General features: G+C 44.2%; 2 protein-coding genes, 13 non-coding genes and 19 pseudogenes across 15 annotated transcripts in view; 24 read left to right on the forward strand and 10 right to left on the reverse strand.

Moving 5' to 3' along the window:
• The window catches only part of LOC140296621 (uncharacterized), a 581,862-nt gene that overhangs the window by 514,731 nt on the left and 46,077 nt on the right, over positions 1 to 21,054 (reverse strand). The gene's annotated exons all lie outside the window — the stretch shown is intronic.
• Positions 2,459 to 2,577, reverse strand: LOC140294471 (5S ribosomal RNA). The gene has a single exon (XR_011912787.1). It is a non-coding gene; the product is annotated as a 5S ribosomal RNA (ribosomal RNA).
• LOC140299314 (5S ribosomal RNA) lies at positions 3,182 to 3,300 on the forward strand. The gene has a single exon (XR_011914720.1). It is a non-coding gene; the product is annotated as a 5S ribosomal RNA (ribosomal RNA).
• Positions 3,570 to 3,688, forward strand: LOC140288344 (5S ribosomal RNA; annotated as a pseudogene).
• On the forward strand, positions 3,958 to 4,076 carry LOC140293261 (5S ribosomal RNA; annotated as a pseudogene).
• LOC140291585 (5S ribosomal RNA) lies at positions 4,346 to 4,464 on the forward strand (annotated as a pseudogene).
• LOC140301241 (5S ribosomal RNA) lies at positions 4,734 to 4,852 on the forward strand (annotated as a pseudogene).
• LOC140290799 (5S ribosomal RNA) lies at positions 5,122 to 5,240 on the forward strand. Its single transcript, XR_011912393.1, has one exon. It is a non-coding gene; the product is annotated as a 5S ribosomal RNA (ribosomal RNA).
• On the forward strand, positions 5,510 to 5,628 carry LOC140298284 (5S ribosomal RNA). The gene has a single exon (XR_011913945.1). It is a non-coding gene; the product is annotated as a 5S ribosomal RNA (ribosomal RNA).
• On the forward strand, positions 5,898 to 6,014 carry LOC140291095 (5S ribosomal RNA; annotated as a pseudogene).
• LOC140288926 (5S ribosomal RNA) lies at positions 6,281 to 6,399 on the forward strand. Its single transcript, XR_011912206.1, has one exon. It is a non-coding gene; the product is annotated as a 5S ribosomal RNA (ribosomal RNA).
• Positions 6,669 to 6,787, forward strand: LOC140271600 (5S ribosomal RNA; annotated as a pseudogene).
• Positions 7,057 to 7,175, forward strand: LOC140289045 (5S ribosomal RNA). The gene has a single exon (XR_011912218.1). It is a non-coding gene; the product is annotated as a 5S ribosomal RNA (ribosomal RNA).
• LOC140305633 (5S ribosomal RNA) lies at positions 7,442 to 7,559 on the forward strand (annotated as a pseudogene).
• On the forward strand, positions 7,829 to 7,947 carry LOC140284127 (5S ribosomal RNA). The gene has a single exon (XR_011910182.1). It is a non-coding gene; the product is annotated as a 5S ribosomal RNA (ribosomal RNA).
• LOC140300428 (5S ribosomal RNA) lies at positions 8,217 to 8,335 on the forward strand (annotated as a pseudogene).
• LOC140298282 (5S ribosomal RNA) lies at positions 8,602 to 8,720 on the forward strand. The gene has a single exon (XR_011913943.1). It is a non-coding gene; the product is annotated as a 5S ribosomal RNA (ribosomal RNA).
• LOC140276749 (5S ribosomal RNA) lies at positions 8,990 to 9,108 on the forward strand (annotated as a pseudogene).
• LOC140291727 (5S ribosomal RNA) lies at positions 9,379 to 9,497 on the forward strand (annotated as a pseudogene).
• Positions 9,767 to 9,885, forward strand: LOC140299529 (5S ribosomal RNA; annotated as a pseudogene).
• Positions 10,155 to 10,273, forward strand: LOC140299749 (5S ribosomal RNA; annotated as a pseudogene).
• Positions 10,543 to 10,661, forward strand: LOC140281775 (5S ribosomal RNA; annotated as a pseudogene).
• LOC140298294 (5S ribosomal RNA) lies at positions 10,931 to 11,049 on the forward strand. The gene has a single exon (XR_011913954.1). It is a non-coding gene; the product is annotated as a 5S ribosomal RNA (ribosomal RNA).
• On the forward strand, positions 11,319 to 11,437 carry LOC140294012 (5S ribosomal RNA). Its single transcript, XR_011912734.1, has one exon. It is a non-coding gene; the product is annotated as a 5S ribosomal RNA (ribosomal RNA).
• On the forward strand, positions 11,707 to 11,825 carry LOC140294219 (5S ribosomal RNA; annotated as a pseudogene).
• On the forward strand, positions 12,095 to 12,213 carry LOC140294660 (5S ribosomal RNA). Its single transcript, XR_011912804.1, has one exon. It is a non-coding gene; the product is annotated as a 5S ribosomal RNA (ribosomal RNA).
• On the reverse strand, positions 14,600 to 16,382 carry LOC140292028 (tripartite motif-containing protein 16-like). Its single transcript, XM_072379458.1, has one exon. It carries the CDS (start codon positions 16,380 to 16,382, stop codon positions 14,709 to 14,711), a length of 1,674 nt encoding a protein of 557 aa, XP_072235559.1. The 3' UTR covers positions 14,600 to 14,708.
• Positions 18,505 to 18,613, reverse strand: LOC140295383 (5S ribosomal RNA; annotated as a pseudogene).
• LOC140298079 (5S ribosomal RNA) lies at positions 18,883 to 19,001 on the reverse strand. The gene has a single exon (XR_011913759.1). It is a non-coding gene; the product is annotated as a 5S ribosomal RNA (ribosomal RNA).
• Positions 19,271 to 19,389, reverse strand: LOC140298306 (5S ribosomal RNA). Its single transcript, XR_011913965.1, has one exon. It is a non-coding gene; the product is annotated as a 5S ribosomal RNA (ribosomal RNA).
• On the reverse strand, positions 19,659 to 19,777 carry LOC140312194 (5S ribosomal RNA; annotated as a pseudogene).
• On the reverse strand, positions 20,047 to 20,165 carry LOC140312200 (5S ribosomal RNA; annotated as a pseudogene).
• Positions 20,435 to 20,553, reverse strand: LOC140299587 (5S ribosomal RNA; annotated as a pseudogene).
• LOC140296417 (5S ribosomal RNA) lies at positions 20,823 to 20,941 on the reverse strand (annotated as a pseudogene).

Consider the following 21,054-nt stretch of genomic DNA (forward strand, 5'->3'; position numbering starts at 1 on the left):
CCTCCAAAGTCTCACCCTCTTCCCCCTGCCTGACCTGTGACGCTCCCCTCCTCCCTGACGTGTGAGGTGAGAAAGTGATGGTGCGTTCCATCTCCCCCGGATGTCGGAGCGGAGAATGTTGTCAAGTTATCAGCGGTCCAGTTACCACGTCCATCAAGGCTATTCTTGTGCTTGCCGTGTCCGAATATAAACAACTTGTGATCTACCAGGCTAATGTTAGCACGGCCTGCGTTGTAGTTCGCGTGTAGTTTCAACACCTGGTGGCTTGCTTTTACATTTTAGTGCGCCATAAGCTTATTAGGAGCATTTTAAGATTACAAAAGAAAAGTATAGCTTTAAATAAATTAAGTTGAATATTATATCACACACTATAATCTCCATGGGGACACTGACCTTTGTTGAAGAAACATCTATTCCAAACATTACCACACCATATCCGTGAAATAAAAATGTATCAATTGTTTAATGCAGCTACATCGTGGTCCATTACACCAGATTCCAGAAATCTGCAGAATGTATGCCATAGACCATTTTTTAAATTAATATATAAATATATAATGTCCATGTGATGTCCTTTGCTGTCAGCTTACCTGATCAACTTGTGGTTGGTATCTATATGTACGAGTGACAGAGGAGCTGCGACATTGTAGGTCCTTCTCACAACACATCCGAGGCTTGTCATTCTCTGTAGTATTCCTAGACTATCAACCCGGTGCATCGAATCCCACACTCTGTCCACTGAACTCTGTGGCCTAAAGCCCTAAGACGACCTTTTACCATTCTGTGACCTGTAGGAAAAGAAGTGAAAACCACTTTTATTTAAGATATATTGATTGATAATCATGTGAACAAACAATTTAGGCATTTCACTTTTTCTCAGGTATACATGCTATGATGACCGTTGTTATGATAATGTCCAGGACTCTCCACTAAGGCACAGACTAGAAAATTGAAAAAATAATATTGATAGCCTTTAGGCTATAAAAATAGCAGTCATTAAAGTAGCCGGCCCTCAGCTAGACTTAGTTGTGGAGGCTATATGGCCGGCAGCCGGTGCCTGTGGAAAGCCCGGTCATTTCAAATGTTACTATTATGACACAAATCTTTTTATAATGCTATGGACAAGTGCATGATATAATGCAAATAACAACTTTCTGTAAAAAGCACCAACCCAAATTCTGGGAGTTTTGCTTGATGGCAGAGACCAAGCTGTCAAGTTCATCATCTGTCATTTTACTGTAGCCTTCCCTTTTTGAGAGGCCCCACTGTCGCATTCTGCGTTTCAGTGTTCTCACTGATACACCAGCAGTGTGGAAATACAGGGGGCAGAGAGGTCAATTTCAATCAAATGCTGGACGTGGTCTTTGGAAAAAAACGTATGCCGGCTTGTTCACAGATACGAGACTTGTGTTCTTTTCACTGATTTTTACTGTGGTCTTCATCGTCGGCTTTCACCACAAGTACACCGTAGAACTGATAAAACACAAATGATGTACAAATATTACATTACACATGCCTCAACTAAAAGAAAATATATTATTTACAAACATAAACTTATATACCACTTCGGCCTGCAAGTGGACAAACCGGTAAACTTAAAACCGCTTATGGTCTTCGTTGATTGCTTTCTTAATTGGATCCATATCAATGATACCAGTTTACCGGACTGCTTTTTAAAACCGGAAGTGACATCACGGTCACCTTAAACTAAACTTATCAAGTTTTAACTTTTAACTTTTACCTAACACCAAATGTTATTAACTATATCCTTTAAACATTGCTAAACAATAAATATAAACATCAAAACACTTAAAACAAACGTGTTATACGGACTTCCTCTATGGCCATAAAATCATAGCTGCATCTAGTGGCGAAACATAAATATAACTGCCGTTAAATTGCTTATTTGACAGTTTAAAGTGGCTGCACGTGCACTTTTTCTATCTGGCCTCAGTACATTTCTGAAATGTATTCATTTGTGTTTGGAAAACATTGGAAACTTTATTTCTGAGCCCACATCAGTGGGTTCTGGTTGTTAACACATAGATGAGGAGACAGTTCAGTGTGTGAGGATAAAAGCAGAGGAGAACCTGGGACATCTGAGCAGATCTGGGATCAGCACCTTGGATATCAGCAGGGATTCTTAGGAAGGGAGGAAATGGGATGAATCTGCAGACTGCAGGAAGATCTGTTAACAGTCTGCAGACTAACGTGAGACAATAATATTTGTGTGTGTTTGGTATCCAGAAGAATTCAGACAGATGAAGTCACTGTGAGCTGAGCAGTGCTGGAAGATGATATGAATGAGTGACCTAAATGAGGTTTATGTGTGCGCTCATTTCCAGTGTTTGACAAAGATTGAAAAGTGAATTTATTTGACCGATTTCCTTCCTGATGTGAAGTATGTCATGAAGCTGTCCGTGTTGAGTTAGCAGCAGCGCCTCCTGCAGGTGTAAAAAACTTACAGCAACTGGTATTCCCAGGCGGTCTCCCATGCAAATACTAACCAGGCCCAACCTTGCTTAGCTTCCGAGATCGGACGAGATCGGGCGTGTTCAGGGTGGTATGGCCGTAAGCGAGATAATCAGTCACAAATCAGCTTTTTATAGATGCTGAAACAACATCTATTACTGTGTTCTGACTTCTAAAATATAATGTAACTGTTTAAAAATGAGCAATTTGTGATGATTTCATCTAACTAAGCAGCCTCGGTCTCTCTGTGTGACGCTGAACACAAAACTACACACAGGGAACAGAAGAGGTCGACAGACACTAAGTTATCTGAGAGTCTCACTTTCAGCTGCAGAGAACCAACACAAGAGAAGAACATGTGCAGGATCAACATCAGCCTCTCAAGCCAATTATGTGAAAAACTAGAAGAAACATATGGTTCCAGAAGCTATATAATATATATTTCTCATGGTGACTTTTGCTTACAGCCAAACCACCCTGAACACGTCCGATCTTGGACACATGAGGAAATTGGTCATCTTCAGCTGCTGCTGCTTTGTTGGCAGACATGAAGTGATCTGAGAGTCTCAGTTTCAGCTGCAGAGAATAATCACTTCAGGGAAGAAGATGTGCCCACTACATATCAGCCTTTCTCGGCAATTATCTGGTTACATAGAGGAACTGTATGATTCCAGTACCTATATAATGCACATTTGTCACAGACATTGTTGCTTACGGCCAAACCACCCTGGAAATACCCGACCTCGTCTGATCTCGGAAGCCAAGCAGGGTTGGGCCTGGTTAGTACTTGGATGGGAGACTGCTTGGGAATACCAGGTGCTGTAAGCTTTTTCTCTTCTCTCTACCACGTGCATGTCTTTTGTTGCAACGTCTGATCACCCTGTGACACATGAGTAAGTTGGTCATCTTCAGCTGCTGCTGCTTTGTTGGCAGACACGAAGTGATCTGAGAGTCTCAGTTTCCGCTGGAGAGAATAATCACGACAGGGAAGAAGATGTGCCCACTACAAGTTAGCCTTTCTCGGCAATTATCTGGTTACATAGAGGAATTGTATGATTCCAGTACCTATATAATGCACATTGTTCACACATGTTGTTACTTACGGCCAAACCACCCTGAATATGCTCGACCTCCTCTGATCTCTGAAGCCAAGCAGGGTTGGGCCTGGTTAGTACTTGGATGGGAGACTGCTTTGGAATACCAGGTGCTGTAAGCTTTTTCTCTTCTCTCTACCACCTGCATTTCTTTTGTTGCAACGTCTGATCACCCTGTGACACATGAGGAAGTTGGTCATCTTCAGCTGCTGCTGCTTTGTTGGCAGACACGAAGTGATCTGAGAGTCTCAGTTTCAACTGCAGGTAATAATCACATCAGGGATGAAGATGTGCCCACTACATATCAGCCTTTCTCGGCAATTATCTGGTTACATAGAGTAACCGTATGATTCGAGTACCTATATAATGCACATTGGTGACAGCCATTGTTGCTTACTGCCACACCACCCTGAATATACCCCACCTCGTCTGATCCCGGAAGCCAAGCAGGATTGGGCCTGGTTAGTGCTTGGATGGGAGACCGCTTGGGAATACCAGGTGCTGTAAGCTTTTTCTCTTCTCTCTACCACCTGCATGTCTTTTGTTGCAACGTCTGATCACCCTGTGACACATGAGGAAGTTGGTCATCTTCAGCTGCTGCTGCTTTGTTGGCAGACACGAAGTGATCTGAGAGTCTCAGTTTCAAATGCGGGTAATAATCACATCAGGGATGAAGATGTGCCCACTATATATCAGCCTTTCTCGGCAATTATCTGGTTACAAAGAGTAACCGTATGATTGCAGTACCTATATAATGCACATTGTTCACACATATTGTTACTTACGGCCACACTACCGTGAAAATACCCGACCTCGTCTGATCTTGGAAGCCAAGCAGGTTTGGGCCTGGTTAGTACTTGTATGGGAGACTGCTTGGGAATACCAGGTGCTGTAAGCTTTTTCTCTTCTCACTACCCCCTGCATGTTTTTTGTTGCAACGTCTGATCACCCTGTGACACATGAGTAAGTTGGTCATCTTCAGCTGCTGCTGCTATGTTGGCAGACACGAAGTGATCTGAGAGTCTCAGTTTCCGCTGGAGAGAATAATCACGACAGGGAAGAAGATGTGCCCAATACGCATCAGCCTTTCTCGGCAATTATCTGGTTACATAGAGGAACTGTATGATTCTAGTACCTATATAATGCACATTTGTGACAGCCATTGTTTCTTACGGCCACACCACCCTGAATATGCCTGACCTCGTCTGACCTCGGAACCCAAGCAGGGTTGGGCCTGGTTAGTACTTGGATGGGAGACCGCTTAGGAATACCAGGTGCTGTAAGCTTTTTCTCTTCTCTCTACCACCTGCATGTCTTTTGTTGCAACGTCTGATCACCCTGTGACACATGAGGAAGTTGGTCATCTTCAGCTGCTGCTGCATTGTTGGCAGACACGAAGTGATCTGAGAGTCTCAGTTTCAACTGCAGGTAATAATCACATCAGGGATGAAGATGTGCCCACTACATATAGGCCTTTCTCGGCAATTATCTGGTTACAAAGAGTAACCGTATGATTCGAGTACCTATATAATGCACATTGGTGATTGCCTTTGTTGCTTACGGCCACACCACCCTGAATATGCCCGACCTCGTCTGATCTCAGAAGCCAAGCAGGGTTGGGCCTGGTTAGTACTTGGATGGGAGACCGCTTGGGAATACCAGGTGCTGTAAGCTTTTCCTCTTCTCTCTAGCACCTGCATGTCTTTTGTTGCAACGTCTGATCACCCTGTGACACATGAGGAAGTTGGTCATCTTCAGCTGCTGCTGCTTTGTTGGCAGACACAAAGTGATCTGAGAGTCTCAGTTTCAACTGCAGGTAATAATCACATCAGGGATGAAGATGTGCCCACTACATATCAGCCTTTCTCGGCAATTATCTGGTTACAAAGAGTAACCGTATGATTCCAGTACCTATATGATGCACATTGTTCACAGATATTGTTGCTTACGGCCACACCACCCTGAATATACCTGACCTCATCTGATCCCGGAAGCCAAGCAGGGTTGGGCCTGGTTAGTACTTGGATGGGAGACTGCTTGGGAATACCAGGTGCTGTAAGCTTCTTCTCTTCTCTCTACCACCTGCATGTCTTTTGTTGCAACGTCTGATCACCCTGTGACACATGAGGAAGTTGGTCATCTTCAGCTGCTGCTGCTTTGTTGGCAGACACGAAGTGATCTGAGAGTCTCAGTTTCAACTGCAGGTAATAATCACATCAGGGAGGAAGATGTGCCCACTACATATCAGCCTTTCTCGGCAATTATCTGGTTACAAAGAGTAACCGTATGATTCCAGTACCTATATAATGCACATTGGTGACAGCCATTGTTGCTTACGGCCACACCACCCTGAATATGCCCGACCTCGTCTGATCTTGGAAGCCAAGCAGGTTTGGGCCTGGTTAGTACTTGGATGGGACTGCTTGCGAATACCAGGTGCTGTAAGCTTTTTCTCTTCTCTCTACCACCTGCATGTCTTTTGTTGCAACGTCTGATCACCCTGTGACACATGAGGAAGTTGGTCATCTTCAGCTGCTGCTTTGTTGGCAGACACGAAGTGATCTGAGAGTCTCAGTTTCAACTGCAGGTAATAATCACATCAGGGATGAAGATGTGCCCACTACATATAGGCCTTTCTCGGCAATTATCTGGTTACAAAGAGTAACCGTATGATTCGAGTACCTATATAATGCACATTGGTGATTGCCATTGTTGCTTACGGCCACACCACCCTGAATATACCCGACCTCGTCTGATCTCGGAAGCCAAGCAGGGTTGGGCCTGGTTAGTACTTGGATGGGAGACCGCTTGGGAATACCAGGTGCTGTAAGCTTTTTCTCTTCTCTCTACCACCTGCATGTCTTTTGTTGCAACGTCTGATCACCCTGTGACACATGAGGAAGTTGGTCATCTTCAGCTGCTGCTGCTTTGTTGGCAGACACAAAGTGATCTGAGAGTCTCAGTTTCAACTGCAGGTAATAATCACATCAGGGATGAAGATGTGCCCACTACATATCAGCCTTTCTCGGCAATTATCTGGTTACAAAGAGTAACCGTATGATTCCAGTACCTATATAATGCACATTGTTCACAGATATTGTTGCTTACGGCCACACCACCCTGAATATACCCGACCTCGTCTGATCCCGGAAGCCAAGCAGGGTTCGGCCTGGTTAGTACTTGGATGGGAGACTGCTTGGGAATACCAGGTGCTGTTAGCTTTTTCTGTTCTCTCTACCACCTGCATGTCTTTTGTTGCAACGTCTGATCACCCTGTGACACATGAGGAAGTTGGTCATCTTCAGCTGCTGCTGCTTTGTTGGCAGACACGAAGTGATCTGAGAGTCTCAGTTTCAACTGCAGGTAATGATCACATCAGGGAGGAAGTTGTGCCCACTACATATCAGCCTTTCTCGGCAATTATCTGGTTACAAAGAGTAACCGTATGATTCCAGTACCTATACAATGCACATTGTTCACAGATATTGTTGCTTACGGCCACACCACCCTGAATATACCCGACCTCGTCTGATCTCGGAAGCCAAGCAGGGTTGGGCCTGGTTAGTACTTGGATGGGAGACCGCTTGGGAATACCAGGTGCTGTAAGCTTTTTCTCTTCTCTCTACAACCTGCATGTCTTTTATTGCAACGTCTGATCACCCTGTGACACATGAGGAAGTTGGTCATCTTCAGCTGCTGCTTTGTTGGCAGACACGAAGTGATCTGAGAGTCTCAGTTTCAACTGCAGGTAATAATCACATCAGGGATGAAGATGTGCCCACTACATATCAGCCTTTCTCGGCAATTATCTGGTTACAAAGAGTAACCGTATGATTCCAGTACCTATATAATGTACATTTGTGATAAACACTGTTGCTTATGGCCACACCACCCTGAACATGCCTGACCTCGTCTGATCTCGGAAACCAAGCAGGTTGGGCCTGGTTAGTACTTGGATGGGAGACCGCTTGGGAATACCAGGTGCTGTAAGCTTCTTCTGTTCTCTCTACCACCTGCATGTCTTTTGTTGCAACGTCTGATCACCCTGTGACACATGAGGAAGTTGGTCATCTTCAGCTGCTGCTGCTTTGTTGGCAGACACGAAGTGATCTGAGAGTCTCAGTTTCAATTACAGATAATAATCACATCAGGGATGAAGATGTGCCCACTACAATTTAGCCTTTCTCGGCAATTATCTGGTTACATAGAGGAACTGTATGATTCCTGTACCTATATAATGCACATTTGTCAAAGACATTGTTGCTTACGGCCACACCACCCTGAAAATACCCGACCTCGTCTGATCTTGGAAGCCAAGCAGGGTTGGGCCTGGTTAGTACTTGGATGGGAGACTGCTTGGGAATACCAGGTGCTGTAAGCTTTTTTTCTTCTCACTACCCCCTGCATGTTTTTTGTTGCAACGTCTGATCACCCTGTGACACATGAGGAAGTTGGTCATCTTCAGCTGCTGCTGCTTTGTTGGCAGACACGAAGTGATCTGAGAGTCTCAGTTTCAACTGCAGGTAATAATCACATCAGGGAGGAAGATGTGCCCACTACATATCAGCCTTTCTCGGCAATTATCTGGTTACAAAGAGTAACCGTATGATTCCAGTACCTATATAATGCACATTGTTCACAGATATTGTTGCTTACGGCCACACCACCCTGAATATGCCCGACCTCGTCTGATCTTGGAAGCCAAGCAGGTTTGGGCCTGGTTAGTACTTGGATGGGAGACTGCTTGGGAATACCAGGTGCTGTAAGCTTTTTCTCTTCTCTCTACAACCTGCATGTCTTTTATTGCAACGTCTGATCACCCTGTGACACATGAGGAAGTTGGTCATCTTCAGCTGCTGCTTTGTTGGCAGACACGAAGTGATCTGAGAGTCTCAGTTTCAACTGCAGGTAATAATCACATCAGGGATGAAGATGTACCCAATACGCATGAGCCTTTCTTGGCAATTATCTGGTTACATAGAGGAACTGTATGATTCCAGTACCGATATAATGCACATTTGTCACATACATTGTTGCTTACGGCCACACCACCCTGAACATGCCCGACCTCGTCTGATCTCGGAAGCCAAGCAGGGTTGGGCCTGGTTAGTACTTGGATGGGAGACCGCTTGGGAATACCAGGTGCTGTAAGCTTTTTCTCTTCTCTCTACCACCTGCATGTCTTTTGTTGCAACGTCTGATCACCCTGTGACACATGAGGAAGTTGGTCATCTTCAGCTGCTAATGCTTTGTCTGCAGACACGAAGTGATCTGAGAGTCTCAGTTTCAACTGCAGGTAATAATCACATCAGGGATTAAGATGTGCCCACTACATATCAGCCTTTCTCTGCAATTATCTGGTTACATAGAGTAACCGTATGATTCCAGTACCTATATAATGCACATTGTTCACAGATATTGTTGCTTACGGCCACACCACCCTGAATATACCCGACCTCGTCTGATCCAGGAAGCCAAGCAGGGTTGGGCCTGGTTAGTACTTGAATGGGAGACTACTTGGGAATACCAGGTGTTGTAAGCTTTTTCTCTTCTCTCTACCACATGCATGTCTTTTGTTGCAACGTCTGATCACCCTGTGACACATGAGGAAGTTGGTCATCTTCAGCTGCTGCTGCTTTGTTGGAAAGACACGAAGTGATCTGAGAGTCTCAGTTTCAACTGCAGGTAATAATCACATCAGGGATTAAGATGTGCCCACTACATATCAGCCTTTCTAAGCAATTATCTGGTTACATAATGTAACCGTATGATTCCAATAGCTATATAATGCACATTGTTCACAGATATTGTTGTTTACGGCCACACCACCCTGAATATGCCCGACGTCATCTGATCTCGGAAGCCAAGCAGGGTTGGATCTGGTTAGTACTTGGATGGGAGACTGCTTGGGAATACCAGGTTCTGTAAGCTTTTTCTCTTCTCTCTACCACCTGCATGTCTTTTGTTGCAACGTCTGATCACCCTGTGACACATGAGGACGTTGGTCATCTTCAGCTGCTGCTGCTTTGTTGGCAGACACGAAGTGATCTGAGATTCTAAGTTTCAACTGCAGATAATAATCACGACAGGGAAGAAGATGTTCCCACTACAAGTTAGCCTTTCTCGGCAATTATCTGGTTACATAGAGGAACTTTATGATGCCAGTACCGATATAATGCACATTTGTTACAGACATTGTTGCTTACAGCCACACCACCCTGAATATGCCCGACCTCGTCTGATCTCGGAAGCCAAGCAGGGTTGAGCCTGGTTATTACTTGGATGGGAGACCGCTTGGGAATACCAGGTGCTGTAAGCTTTATCTCTTCTCTCTACCGCATGCATGTCTTTTGTTGCAACGTCTGATCACCCTGTGACACATGAGGAAGTTGGTCATCTTCAGCTTCTGCTGCTTTGTTGGCAGACACAAAGTGATCTGAGATTCTCAGTTTCAACTACGGATAATAATCACATCAGGGATGAAAATGTGCCCACTGCAAGTTAGCCTTTCTCGGCAATTATCTGGTTACATAGAGGGACCGTATGATTCCAGTACCTATATAATGCACATTGTTCATAGATATTGTTGCTTACGGCCACACCACCCTGAACCTGCCCAACCTCGTCTGATCTCGGAAGCCAAGCAGGGTTGGGCCTGGTTAGTACTTGGATGGGAGACTGCTTGGGAATACCAGGTGCTGTAAGCCTTTTCTCTTCTCTCTACCACCTACATGTCTTTTGTTGCAACGTCTGATCACCCTGTGACACATGAGGAAGTTGGTCATCTTCAGCTTCTGCTGCTTTGTTGGCAGACACAAAGTGATCTGAGATTCTCAGTTTCAACTACGGATAATAATCACATCAGGGATGAAAATGTGCCCACTGCAAGTTAGCCTTTCTCGGCAATTATCTGGTTACATAGAGGGACCGTATGATTCCAGTACCTATATAATGCACATTGTTCATAGATATTGTTGCTTACGGCCACACCACCCTGAACATGCCCAACCTCGTCTGATCTCGGAAGCCAAGCAGCGTTGGGCGTGGTTAGTACTTGGATGGGAGACTACTTGAGAATACCACGTACTGTAAGCTTTTTCTCTTCTCTCTACCACATGCATGTCTTTTGTTGCAACGTCTGATCACCATGTGACACATGAGGAAGTTGGTCATCTTCAGCTGCTGCTGCTTTGTTGGCAGAGACAAAGTGATCTGAGATTCTCAGTTTCCGCTGGAGAGAATAATCACATCAGGGAAGAAGATGTACCCAATACGCATGAGCCTTTCTTGGCAATTATCTGGTTACATAGAGGAACTGTATGATTCCAGTACCGATATAATGCACATTTGTCACATACATTGTTGCTTACGGCCACACCACCCTGAACATGCCCGACCTCGTCTGATCTCGGAAGCCAAGCAGGGTTGGGCCTGGTTAGTACTTGGATGGGAGACCGCTTGGGAATACCAGGTGCTGTAAGCTTTTTCTCTTCTCTCTACCACCTGCATGTCTTTTGTTGCAACGTCTGATCACCCTGTGACACATGAGGAAGTTGGTCATCTTCAGCTGCTAATGCTTTGTCTGCAGACACGAAGTGATCTGAGAGTCTCAGTTTCAACTGCAGGTAATAATCACATCAGGGATTAAGATGTGCCCACTACATATCAGCCTTTCTCTGCAATTATCTGGTTACATAGAGTAACCGTATGATTCCAGTACCTATATAATGCACATTTGTGACAGATATTGTTGCTTACAGCCACACCACCCTGAATATGCCCGACCTCGTCTGATCTCGGAAGCCAAGCAGGGTTGAGCCTGGTTAGTACTTGGATGGGAGACCGCTTGGGAATACCAGGTGCTGTAAGCTTTTTCTCTTCTCTCTACCACCTGCATGTCTTTTGTTGCAACGTCTGATCACCCTGTGACACATGAGGAAGTTGGTCATCTTCAGCTGCTAATGCTTTGTCTGCAGACACGAAGTGATCTGAGAGTCTCAGTTTCAACTGCAGGTAATAATCACATCAGGGATTAAGATGTGCCCACTACATATCAGCCTTTCTAAGCAATTATCTGGTTACATAATGTAACCGTATGATTCCAATAGCTATATAATGCACATTGTTCACAGATATTGTTGTTTACGGCCACACCACCCTGAATATGCCTGACGTCATCTGATCTCGGAAGCCAAGCAGGGTTGGATCTGGTTAGTACTTGGATGGGAGACTGCTTGGGAATACCAGGTTCTGTAAGCTTTTTCTCTTCTCTCTACCACCTGCATGTCTTTTGTTGCAACGTCTGATCACCCTGTGACACATGAGGACGTTGGTCATCTTCAGCTGCTGCTGCTTTGTTGGCAGACACGAAGTGATCTGAGAGTCTCAGTTTCCGCTGGAGAGAATAATCACGACAGGGAAGAAGATGTGCCCACGACGCATCAGCCTTTCTCTGCAATTATCTGGTTACATAGAGGAACTCTATGATTCCAGTACCTATATAATGCACATTTGTCACAGACATTGTTGCTTACGGCCACACCACCCTGCATATACCTGACCTCGTCTGATCTCGGAAGCCAAGCAGGGTTGGGCCTGGTTAGTACTTGGATGGGAGACTGCTTGGGAATACCAGGTGCTGTAAGCTTTTTCTCTTCTCTCTGCCACCTGCATCTGCACCACTTGTCTTTTGTTGCAATGTCTGATCACCCTGTGAAGTTAAGCAGGGTCGGGCCTGGTTAGTACTCGGTTAAATCCGGTTGTTCTACTGTACTTCTCTACAAAAACCAAAGAGGAAGCTGCTGTCCCATCAAAATTCAACGTCTTCAAGATCAAAAAAGAAGTCCAGTTGCTCTTATGAATACTCTCCATCATTTCAGTTTATTTCTGACATTCAGCTTTTCATAGCACATGATGACTGTGTGGAAAATATGTGCAACAATGTAAACCACCAAGATATTCTAAATAATAATTGTATTTATTTTCACTGAGGCTTGTGTAAACCACAGACTGTAGTTAGTGTAAACTGTGTTTTCATTTCTGAGCTGATCTCAATCACCTGATGACACTCCTTAACTGTCACTGTTGAAAAATCCCTCCAATTATTTATAGTTTAGATAGAAATTGTTAGAAACGTTTGTTTTTAATGTCCCTCATCAGGATGTAGAGTCATTACTGTGGTGAAGGAGTTTGTCCAAGTTTGGGGTTGAGTTAATGTCTGAAATCATGGGGGATGGATGGTAACATCACCGTCCTTTCAGTTGTTTTATTTTTCTTAAATCATTCCTGTTGCACACATGCTTAGCTAACTGGCTAACGACACGTTTACTGTTAGCGAGTCAAGAGAGACCGCACACAGGCCGAGTTCAGTCTGAATGAACAGAGCAGGAGCTTAAACCTCCTCTACGTCCCTGTGAGCAGGATGAAGGCGTCCTCTTGTGTTAGTTTTCAGATTTCAGCTGTGAACCTGCAGGACGACATGAGAAAAGAGAGATTTAAACATCTGTAATATCACACTGTGTCAGTTTGTTCACAGGACTCACAACCTGTAACACTGATGCTGCTTTCAGGGAACTTCTTCCTGTTATTGTTTCTTTTTTTGTGAACTTTAACTTTATCAATAAGTGGCAGACCAAACAGCGCAGTCACCTCTCCATCTGTGGTCTCCAAACCTGACTGAAACTGAGGAGTCTGCTGGAAACTCCACTTTACTCTGACCCGCTCCACCCAAACTCGTACCTGTGACGATCCTTAAACAATACGTGGAACAGAACAATGAGAGGTAAACAGTTCTCAGCCCCACCACAAAACCTTTTCATTCATTTGGATGACATGATCCTTTCTTCATCATATTCTCATTAATGATCAGAGCTGAGTCAGATTTCTTTGAAAAGTCCATCGCTGACAGCAGCAGAAAGTGACTAAATATACTGAACATAATTACAATGTTTTCAGTATTTTTAGCTTGTGCTACTTTCTATTTGTGCTCCACCACATTCAGAGACTCTGTTGTACCTTTTAGTCCACTACATTCATCTGATAACTTCAGCACATTCAGACTAATACTAAAAAACATCAGAAAGAACAGAATCAGATCATAGAATATGATGTAAGATCACACACATCACCTTTAATCATTCCATAACACGTTATTCCAAAGTGTGCCATTCTGCCTCATTTATTCTATCTTTTATATTAAAGTATGTTTTCATATGAATGTTTTTGTAGTTTGAGTAAAAATAAAAAGTAAATCTACAGTTTTTATCTGAAACAAAATCTCTGTGGTTCTGATTCTGTAACTTATGTCCAAGAATTCTTCTTCCACTTCTTGTCTCTGAGAACAAATGACATCTCCTGTAATGACTGACGTTATATAATATTGTTACATTTAGTTTTGATTTGAATCACTTTGAGGTTTCATGTCGTTCTTTTTGTTTTCTGAGTTTCTTCCAACATCTCAGAACACGTTCAGAAACAAGTTTGAAGCGTTTGTGAGCAAACAGGTGAAACCCAGAATATGATCCTGAACCAAAGCAACTCTTCCAGCCACAGATGGGTTTCAACAAATATCTCTGAAACAAAGCAGTTACTTGTTGCCGCCGTGTGTTGCCACCATGAGGGATGCTGGTGGTGTGACAGCCTCACTCCCATTTTCACAGAAACACAATTCATGATCAGGAGGAATCCACAATTTATTATTTCCAGAAATAATAAATTTATTATTTTCCAGTTTCTGGGTTACCAAGTAGATCATTACTGAGACTTTTCAAAGCAGCAGCAACATTTGATCTCTGAAACAGATCAAAGTAAGTTTAACTGCAGAATTATTTTCACATTTACAAAGTGATGAGATGTGAAAAGAATCTGTGATAAAGGAAGGTCTGCTGATTTCTCTGTTTGGCTCCATGAAGTGGAAGAGAAACAACAACATACAAACACATCAACACAAGGATTCAACTAACATTCAGAGCTCAGAGAAGTTTAGATTTTCATGTGGAGAAATCTTTCTGTGAATAAAACTCAGAATTAGCAGCGATATCCTCCATGGCTGCACAGACAGGAAAAAGCAGCAAATAAACAACAGAACAGCAGCGCAGAGACATCACAGCAATGAACTCTCAGCAACAAACTGACTGAATACCTTTATTTCACTTCACACAGCTCAGCTGTGGCTCCAGTCCATCCAATCCTAACTCCAGCATAGAGCGGCTGAGTGAATGTGGTCTGGACTCTGTGGAGGAGAGTCATGGCTTCAGAGACGCTGTAGAAGGACAGAATACCTGCTCTGTGATCCAGGTACACTCCTACTCTGGAGGACTGAGGACCTGAGATGGAGGCTTTCATCTTGTTGGACCAAAATTCAAAATTGTTTTGGGAACATTTTAATGCCCAAGATTTGTCATTACGTCCAAATCCACATTCATTCCCTGTTCTGCTGATGTTCTTGTATGCGACTGCTACATCAGCTCCTCCCCCTCTCCTCTCCACCTCCCAGTAACAGCGTCCAGTCAGACTCTCTCTGCTCAGGACCTGACACCATTCCGTGAATCTGTCTGGATGAGCAGAATAAGACTGAGGTTGTCTCATTACTGTCACTTTTCTGTTCCCCTCTGACACTAACAGATATGTGTTTGCTGTGTTTGGATCCAGTGTGATGTCACATGAATATTTTAAGAAGGCAGCTCTGCTCTTTGGCTCTGGTTCTGGTTCTGGCAGTAAAACATCCACTTCAGTGACTGTCAGTGAGCTGTTTGTCCATTTCTCTCTCAGAATGTCCTGTAGTTTCTCTCTGAGCTCTGACGCAGCTGCTGTCACATCCTCAAAGTACCTCAGAGGACGGGTATTGATGCTGGATGAGTGTGTGGACTCACTGAGTGCTGACAGTGAGGGGTAGTTGTGTAGAAACTGGTTGTGATCCTCTGTGTGTGAGAGCTGCTTCAGCTCAGCATCTTTCCTCTTCAGCTCAGTGATCTCCTGCTCCAGCTTCTCCTGAAGCTCTTTGACTCGACTCACTTCAGTTTGCTGCTGGGATCTGAGCTGCTGCTTCACATCAGAGCTTCTTTTGTGGATGAGACGGATCAGCTCGGTGAAGATGTTCTCACTGTCCTCCACTGTTTTATCAGCAGACTGATTGATGGCCTCCACCTCCTGTTGAAGCAGCTTCACATCTTTCTCTCTGTCCTGGATTCTCTGCTGGATTTGTTGTCGACTCCCCTCCAGCTCTCTCTGCCTCTCAGTCCTTTCTGCTGCAGCTGACACTGTGTCGTGGCCTTTATGATCATCCACAGGGCAGAGATAACAGATAGACGTCTGATCAGTACGGCAGAACATCTTCATCACCTCACCATGACGACAGCAGATGTTCTCCTGGAGGCTCTTGGAGGGCTCCACCAGCTTGTGTTTCTTGAATGGAGTCACATCATAATGAGGCTGAAGGTGTTTCTCACAGTAAGAGGCCAGACAGAATAAACAGGACTTGATGGCTTTCAGTTTTCTTCCAGAGCAGAAATCACAGGCCACATCTTCAGGTCCAGCATGGCAGAGATCAGCAGGAGCAGCTTGGAGTCCAGTCTTCTTCAGCTGCTCCACTAAATCAGCTAACATGGTGCTTTTCTCCAGGACAGGCCTCGGTGTGAAAGTTTTCCTGCAATGAGGGCATCTGTGAATTCCCTTCTTATTCTTTCCATTCCAGTAGCCTTTAATACAGTTCATGCAGTAGCTGTGTCCACAGGGAATAGTCACCGGATCCTTCAGTAGATCCTGACAGATCGAACAAAAGAAGGTTTCCAGGTCCAGTTTAACCCTTTTCTGAGTCATTTCCTACATTTGGCAGAGCAGTGTGTGACTCTCAGAGCAGAAACACCGTCTGTGCTGTGATACAAAACTAATTCCACCTCCTTTTGTTGCAGCTGATCAGCTGATCTTCACTTAAGAGCTCCTCTACTATCACACAATGGTTTCACACATCCTCCCAGCTTCAGATCAGTTTGGGGAGGGAACAAGGGAACAGTGCTGGTTTCACCTCAGTCCAGGCAGGATTGTTCAAGAGGTTGTTGAATTCTTATTTGTTCTCTGTTGAAGGGAAAGATAAATTCATTAACCTTCCACTTAAAGCTCAACATGAAGAAAATTGGTTTCTCTGCATCTATTAGATCAACATTGTCCGATACTTTTAGCAGGCAGCTGTACAGGAAATGTAAATGTTGCTGTTTCTTAGTATTTTCATGCTTTTCATTTATATTTATATAATCAGCCCTGCTCTGCAGCAGCTTGAAATTCATAAATCATGATCTTCTGCTGAAATGCTCACCTGAATCTTCAGACTGATGCATTCAAGTGCGTGACATGAAACATGAGCTCTCATACGGCTGTTGGACTTCAGAAGAGGTAAAAACCTGCAGAGCTGACCCCTAACCTGCAAACTGACTGCATCAGACATGTTTGATCATAATCTATCTATCGAGCTCTGTATGCTGACTGGTGTCTTCAGGCTGAGCCTGATAGAAACCCTCTTTGTCTCTTTGTCTCTGTGTATAAAATAAGCTGCATCTTAAGATGGAGTTCCTGTGGTGTTTTGTCCGCTCTTGTCCACACTGAAAACACAAACAGCATAAAACAGCAGAATGACTTCTTTTCCAGCCTTTTTCAGTTGGCAGGAAACAACAAAACGCTTCACAGCAAACATCTGTTCAGAAGTGAGAAAACCCAGCTGAGCAGATCAGTGATTTCTGTGCGGCTCAGATAACATTTCATGTTAGGCTGCAGTCTGAGGTGCTGATAAAGGCTTTATTTTATGATCATGCTGTTATGCAGCTAAGTCTATATACATCCTGGTCAGTGAGGGGATTTAAACTGAGGAGGCAGGATTACTTTTACCTCTGATGAGCTCTGTTATTAAGCGGAGAAAAGCATCATTTTTATCTGGACAGAGGGATGAACGTGAGAGAAAAAGTGGCTTTAATATATTAACCTGAAATAACGTGACTGTACTCTGACAACATCACGGTCCATCTGATGCCCCCAAAACCCTGAACTCTAAACCACTGCAGGGATTTCTATAATGGAGGAGTGGGAGATCCTGTCAGAACTTCTATCTGTGATGAGCATCTGAAGCAGAAGATGTTTCACAGCTCAGATGGTTGAGGTCTGAAATGTAACCTGTGTGGGGACAGGCAAAGGTGTAGAAGACAAAAAGTGGAGGCTCCAGATGGTGATAGAAGATAACGACTCTGTTTCTTTCAACTGAGGCTTCAGACACATCCCAAACTGACCTCTGACCTCAAGACTCCTGCATGATAATAACATCAATGCAACCAAAGACCTGAAGAAGTTGCACTGATCTGAAAGACAAAAGGACGGTGATGTTACCATCCATCCCCCATGATTTCAGACATTAACTCAACCCCAAACTTGGACAAACTCCTTCACCACAGTAATGACTCTACATCCTGATGAGGGACATTAAAAACAATCGTTTCTAACAATTTCTATCTAAACTATAAATGATTGGAGGGATTTTTCAACAGTGACAGTTAAGGAGTGTCATCAGGTGAATGAGATCAGCTCAGTAATGAAAACACAGTTTACACTAAATACAGTCTGTGGTTTACACAAGCCTCAGTGAAAATAAATACAATTATTATTCAGAATATCTTGGTGGTTTACATTGTTGCACATATTTTCAACACAGTCATCATGTGCTATGAAAAGCTGAATGTCAGAAATAAACTGAAATGATGGAGAGTATTCATAAGAGCAACTGGACTTCTTTTTTGATCTTGAAGACGTTGAATTTTGATGGGACAGCAGCTTCCTCTTTGGTTTTTGTAGAGAAGTACAGTAGAACAACCGAGTACTAACCAGGCCCGACCCTGCTTAACTTCACAGGGTGATCAGACATTGCAACAAAAGACATGCAGGTGGTAGAGAGAAGAGAAAAAGCTTAAAGCACCTGGTATTCCCAAGTGGTCTCCCATCCAAGTACTAACCAGGCCCAACCTTGCTTGGCTTCCGAGATCAGGCAAATTCAGGGTGGTGTGGCTGTAAGCAACAATGTCTGTCACAAATGTGCATTATATAGGTACTGGAATCATACGGTTACTCTATGTAACCAGATAATTGCAGAGAAAGGCTGATATGTAGTGGGCACATCTTCATCCCTGATGTGATTATTACCTGCAGTTGAAACTGAGACTCTCAGATCACTTCGTGTCTGCCAACAAAGCAGCAGCAGCTGAAGATGACCAACTTCCTCATGTGTCACAGGGTGATCAGACGTTGCAACAAAAGACATGCAGGTGGTAGAGAGAAGAGAAACAGCTTACAGCACTTGGTATTCCCAAGTAGTCTCCCATCCAAGTACTAACCAGGCCCAACCCTGCTTGGCTTCCGAGATCAGACGAGGTCGGGCATATTCAGGGTGGTGTGGCCGTAAGCAACAATATCTGTGAACAATGTGCATTATATAGGTACTGGAATCATACGGTTACTCTATGTAACCAGATAATTGCAGAGAAAGAATGATATGTAGTGGGCACATCTTAATCCCTGATGTGATTATTACCTGCAGTTGAAACTGAGACTCTCAGATCACTTCGTGTCTGCCAACAAAGCAGCAGCAGCTGAAGATGACCAACTTCCTCATGTGTCACAGGGTGATCAGACGTTGCAACAAAAGACATGCAGGTGGTAGAGAGAAGAGAAAAAGCTTACAGCACCTGGTATTCCCAAGCGGTCTCCCATCCAAGTACTAACCAGGCCCAACCCTGCTTGGCTTCCGAGATCAGACGAGGTCGGGCATGTTCAGGGTGGTGTGGCCGTAAGCAACAATGTCTGTGACAAATGTGCATTATATCGGTACTGGAATCATACAGTTCCTCTATGTAACCAGATGATTGCGGAGAAAGGCTAACTTGTAGTGGGCACATCTTCTTCCCTGTTGTGATTATTATCTGCAGTTGAAACTGAGAATCTCAGATCACTTCGTGTCTGCCAACAAAGCAGCAGCAGCTGAAGATGACCAACTTCCTCATGTGTCACAGGGTGATCAGACGTTGCAACAAAAGACATGCAGGTGGTAGAGAGAAGAGAAAAAGCTTACAGCACCTGGTATTCCCAAGTAGTCTCCCATCCAAGTACTAACCAGGCCCAACCCTGCTTGGCTTCCGAGATCAGACGAGGTTGGGCATGTTCAGGGTGTTGTGGCCGTAAGCAACAATATCTATGAACAATGTGCATTATATAGGTACTGGAATCATACGGTTCATCTATGTAACCAGATAATTGCCGAGAAAGGCTAACTTGCAGTGGACACATCTTCATCCCTGATGTGATTATTATCTGTAGTTGAAACTGAGAATCTCAGATCACTTCGTGTCTGCCAACAAAGCAGCAGCAGCTGAAGATGACCAACTTCCTCATGTGTCACAGGGTGATCAGACGTTGCAACAAAAGACATGCAGGTGGTAGAGAGAAGAGAAAAAGCTTACAGCACCTGGTATTCCCAAGTAGTCTCCCATCCAAGTACTAACCAGGCCCAACCCTGCTTGGCTTCCGAGATCAGACGAGGTTGGGCATGTTCAGGGTGTTGTGGCCGTAAGCAACAATATCTATGAACAATGTGCATTATATAGGTACTGGAATCATACGGTTCATCTATGTAACCAGATAATTGCCGAGAAAGGCTAACTTGCAGTGGACACATCTTCATCCCTGATGTGATTATTATCTGTAGTTGAAACTGAGAATCTCAGATCACTTCGTGTCTGCCAACAAAGCAGCAGCAGCTGAAGATGACCAACTTCCTCATGTGTCACAGGGTGATCAGACGTTGCAACAAAAGACATGCAGGTGGTAGAGAGAAGAGAAAAAGCTTACAGCACCTGGTATTCCCAAGTAGTCTCCCACCCAAGTACTAACCAGGCCCAACCCTGCTTGGCTTCTGAGATCAGATGAGGTTAGGCATGTTCAGGGTGGTTTGGCCATAAGCGACAATGTCTCTGACAAATGTGCATTATATAGGTACTGGAATCATACAGTTCCTCTATGTAACCAGATAATTGCCGAGAAAGGCTGATATGTAGTGGGCATATCTTCATCCTTGATGTGATTACTACCTGTAGTTGAAACTGAGAGTCTCAGATCACTTCGTGTCTGCCAACAAAGCAGCAGCAGCTGAAGATGACTGACTTCCTCATGTGTCACAGGGTGATCAGACGTTGCAACAAAAGACATGCAGGTGGTAGAGAGAAGAGAAAAAGCTTACAGCACCTGGTATTCCCAAGCCGTCTCCCATCCAACTACTAACCAGGCCCAACCCTGCTTGGCTTCCTAGATCAGATGACGTCAGACATGTTCAGGGAGGTGTGGCCGTAAGCAACAATATCTGTCACAAATGTGCATTATATAGGTACTGGAATCATACGGTTACACTATGTAACCAGATAATTGCCGAGAAAGGCTGATATGTAGTGGGCACATCTTCATCCCT

The sequence above is a fragment of the Leuresthes tenuis genome, unplaced genomic scaffold, assembly GCF_036924035.1.
Source record: "Leuresthes tenuis unplaced genomic scaffold, fLeuTen1.0.hap1 SCAF_1, whole genome shotgun sequence".
NCBI lineage: Eukaryota > Metazoa > Chordata > Actinopteri > Atheriniformes > Atherinopsidae > Leuresthes > Leuresthes tenuis.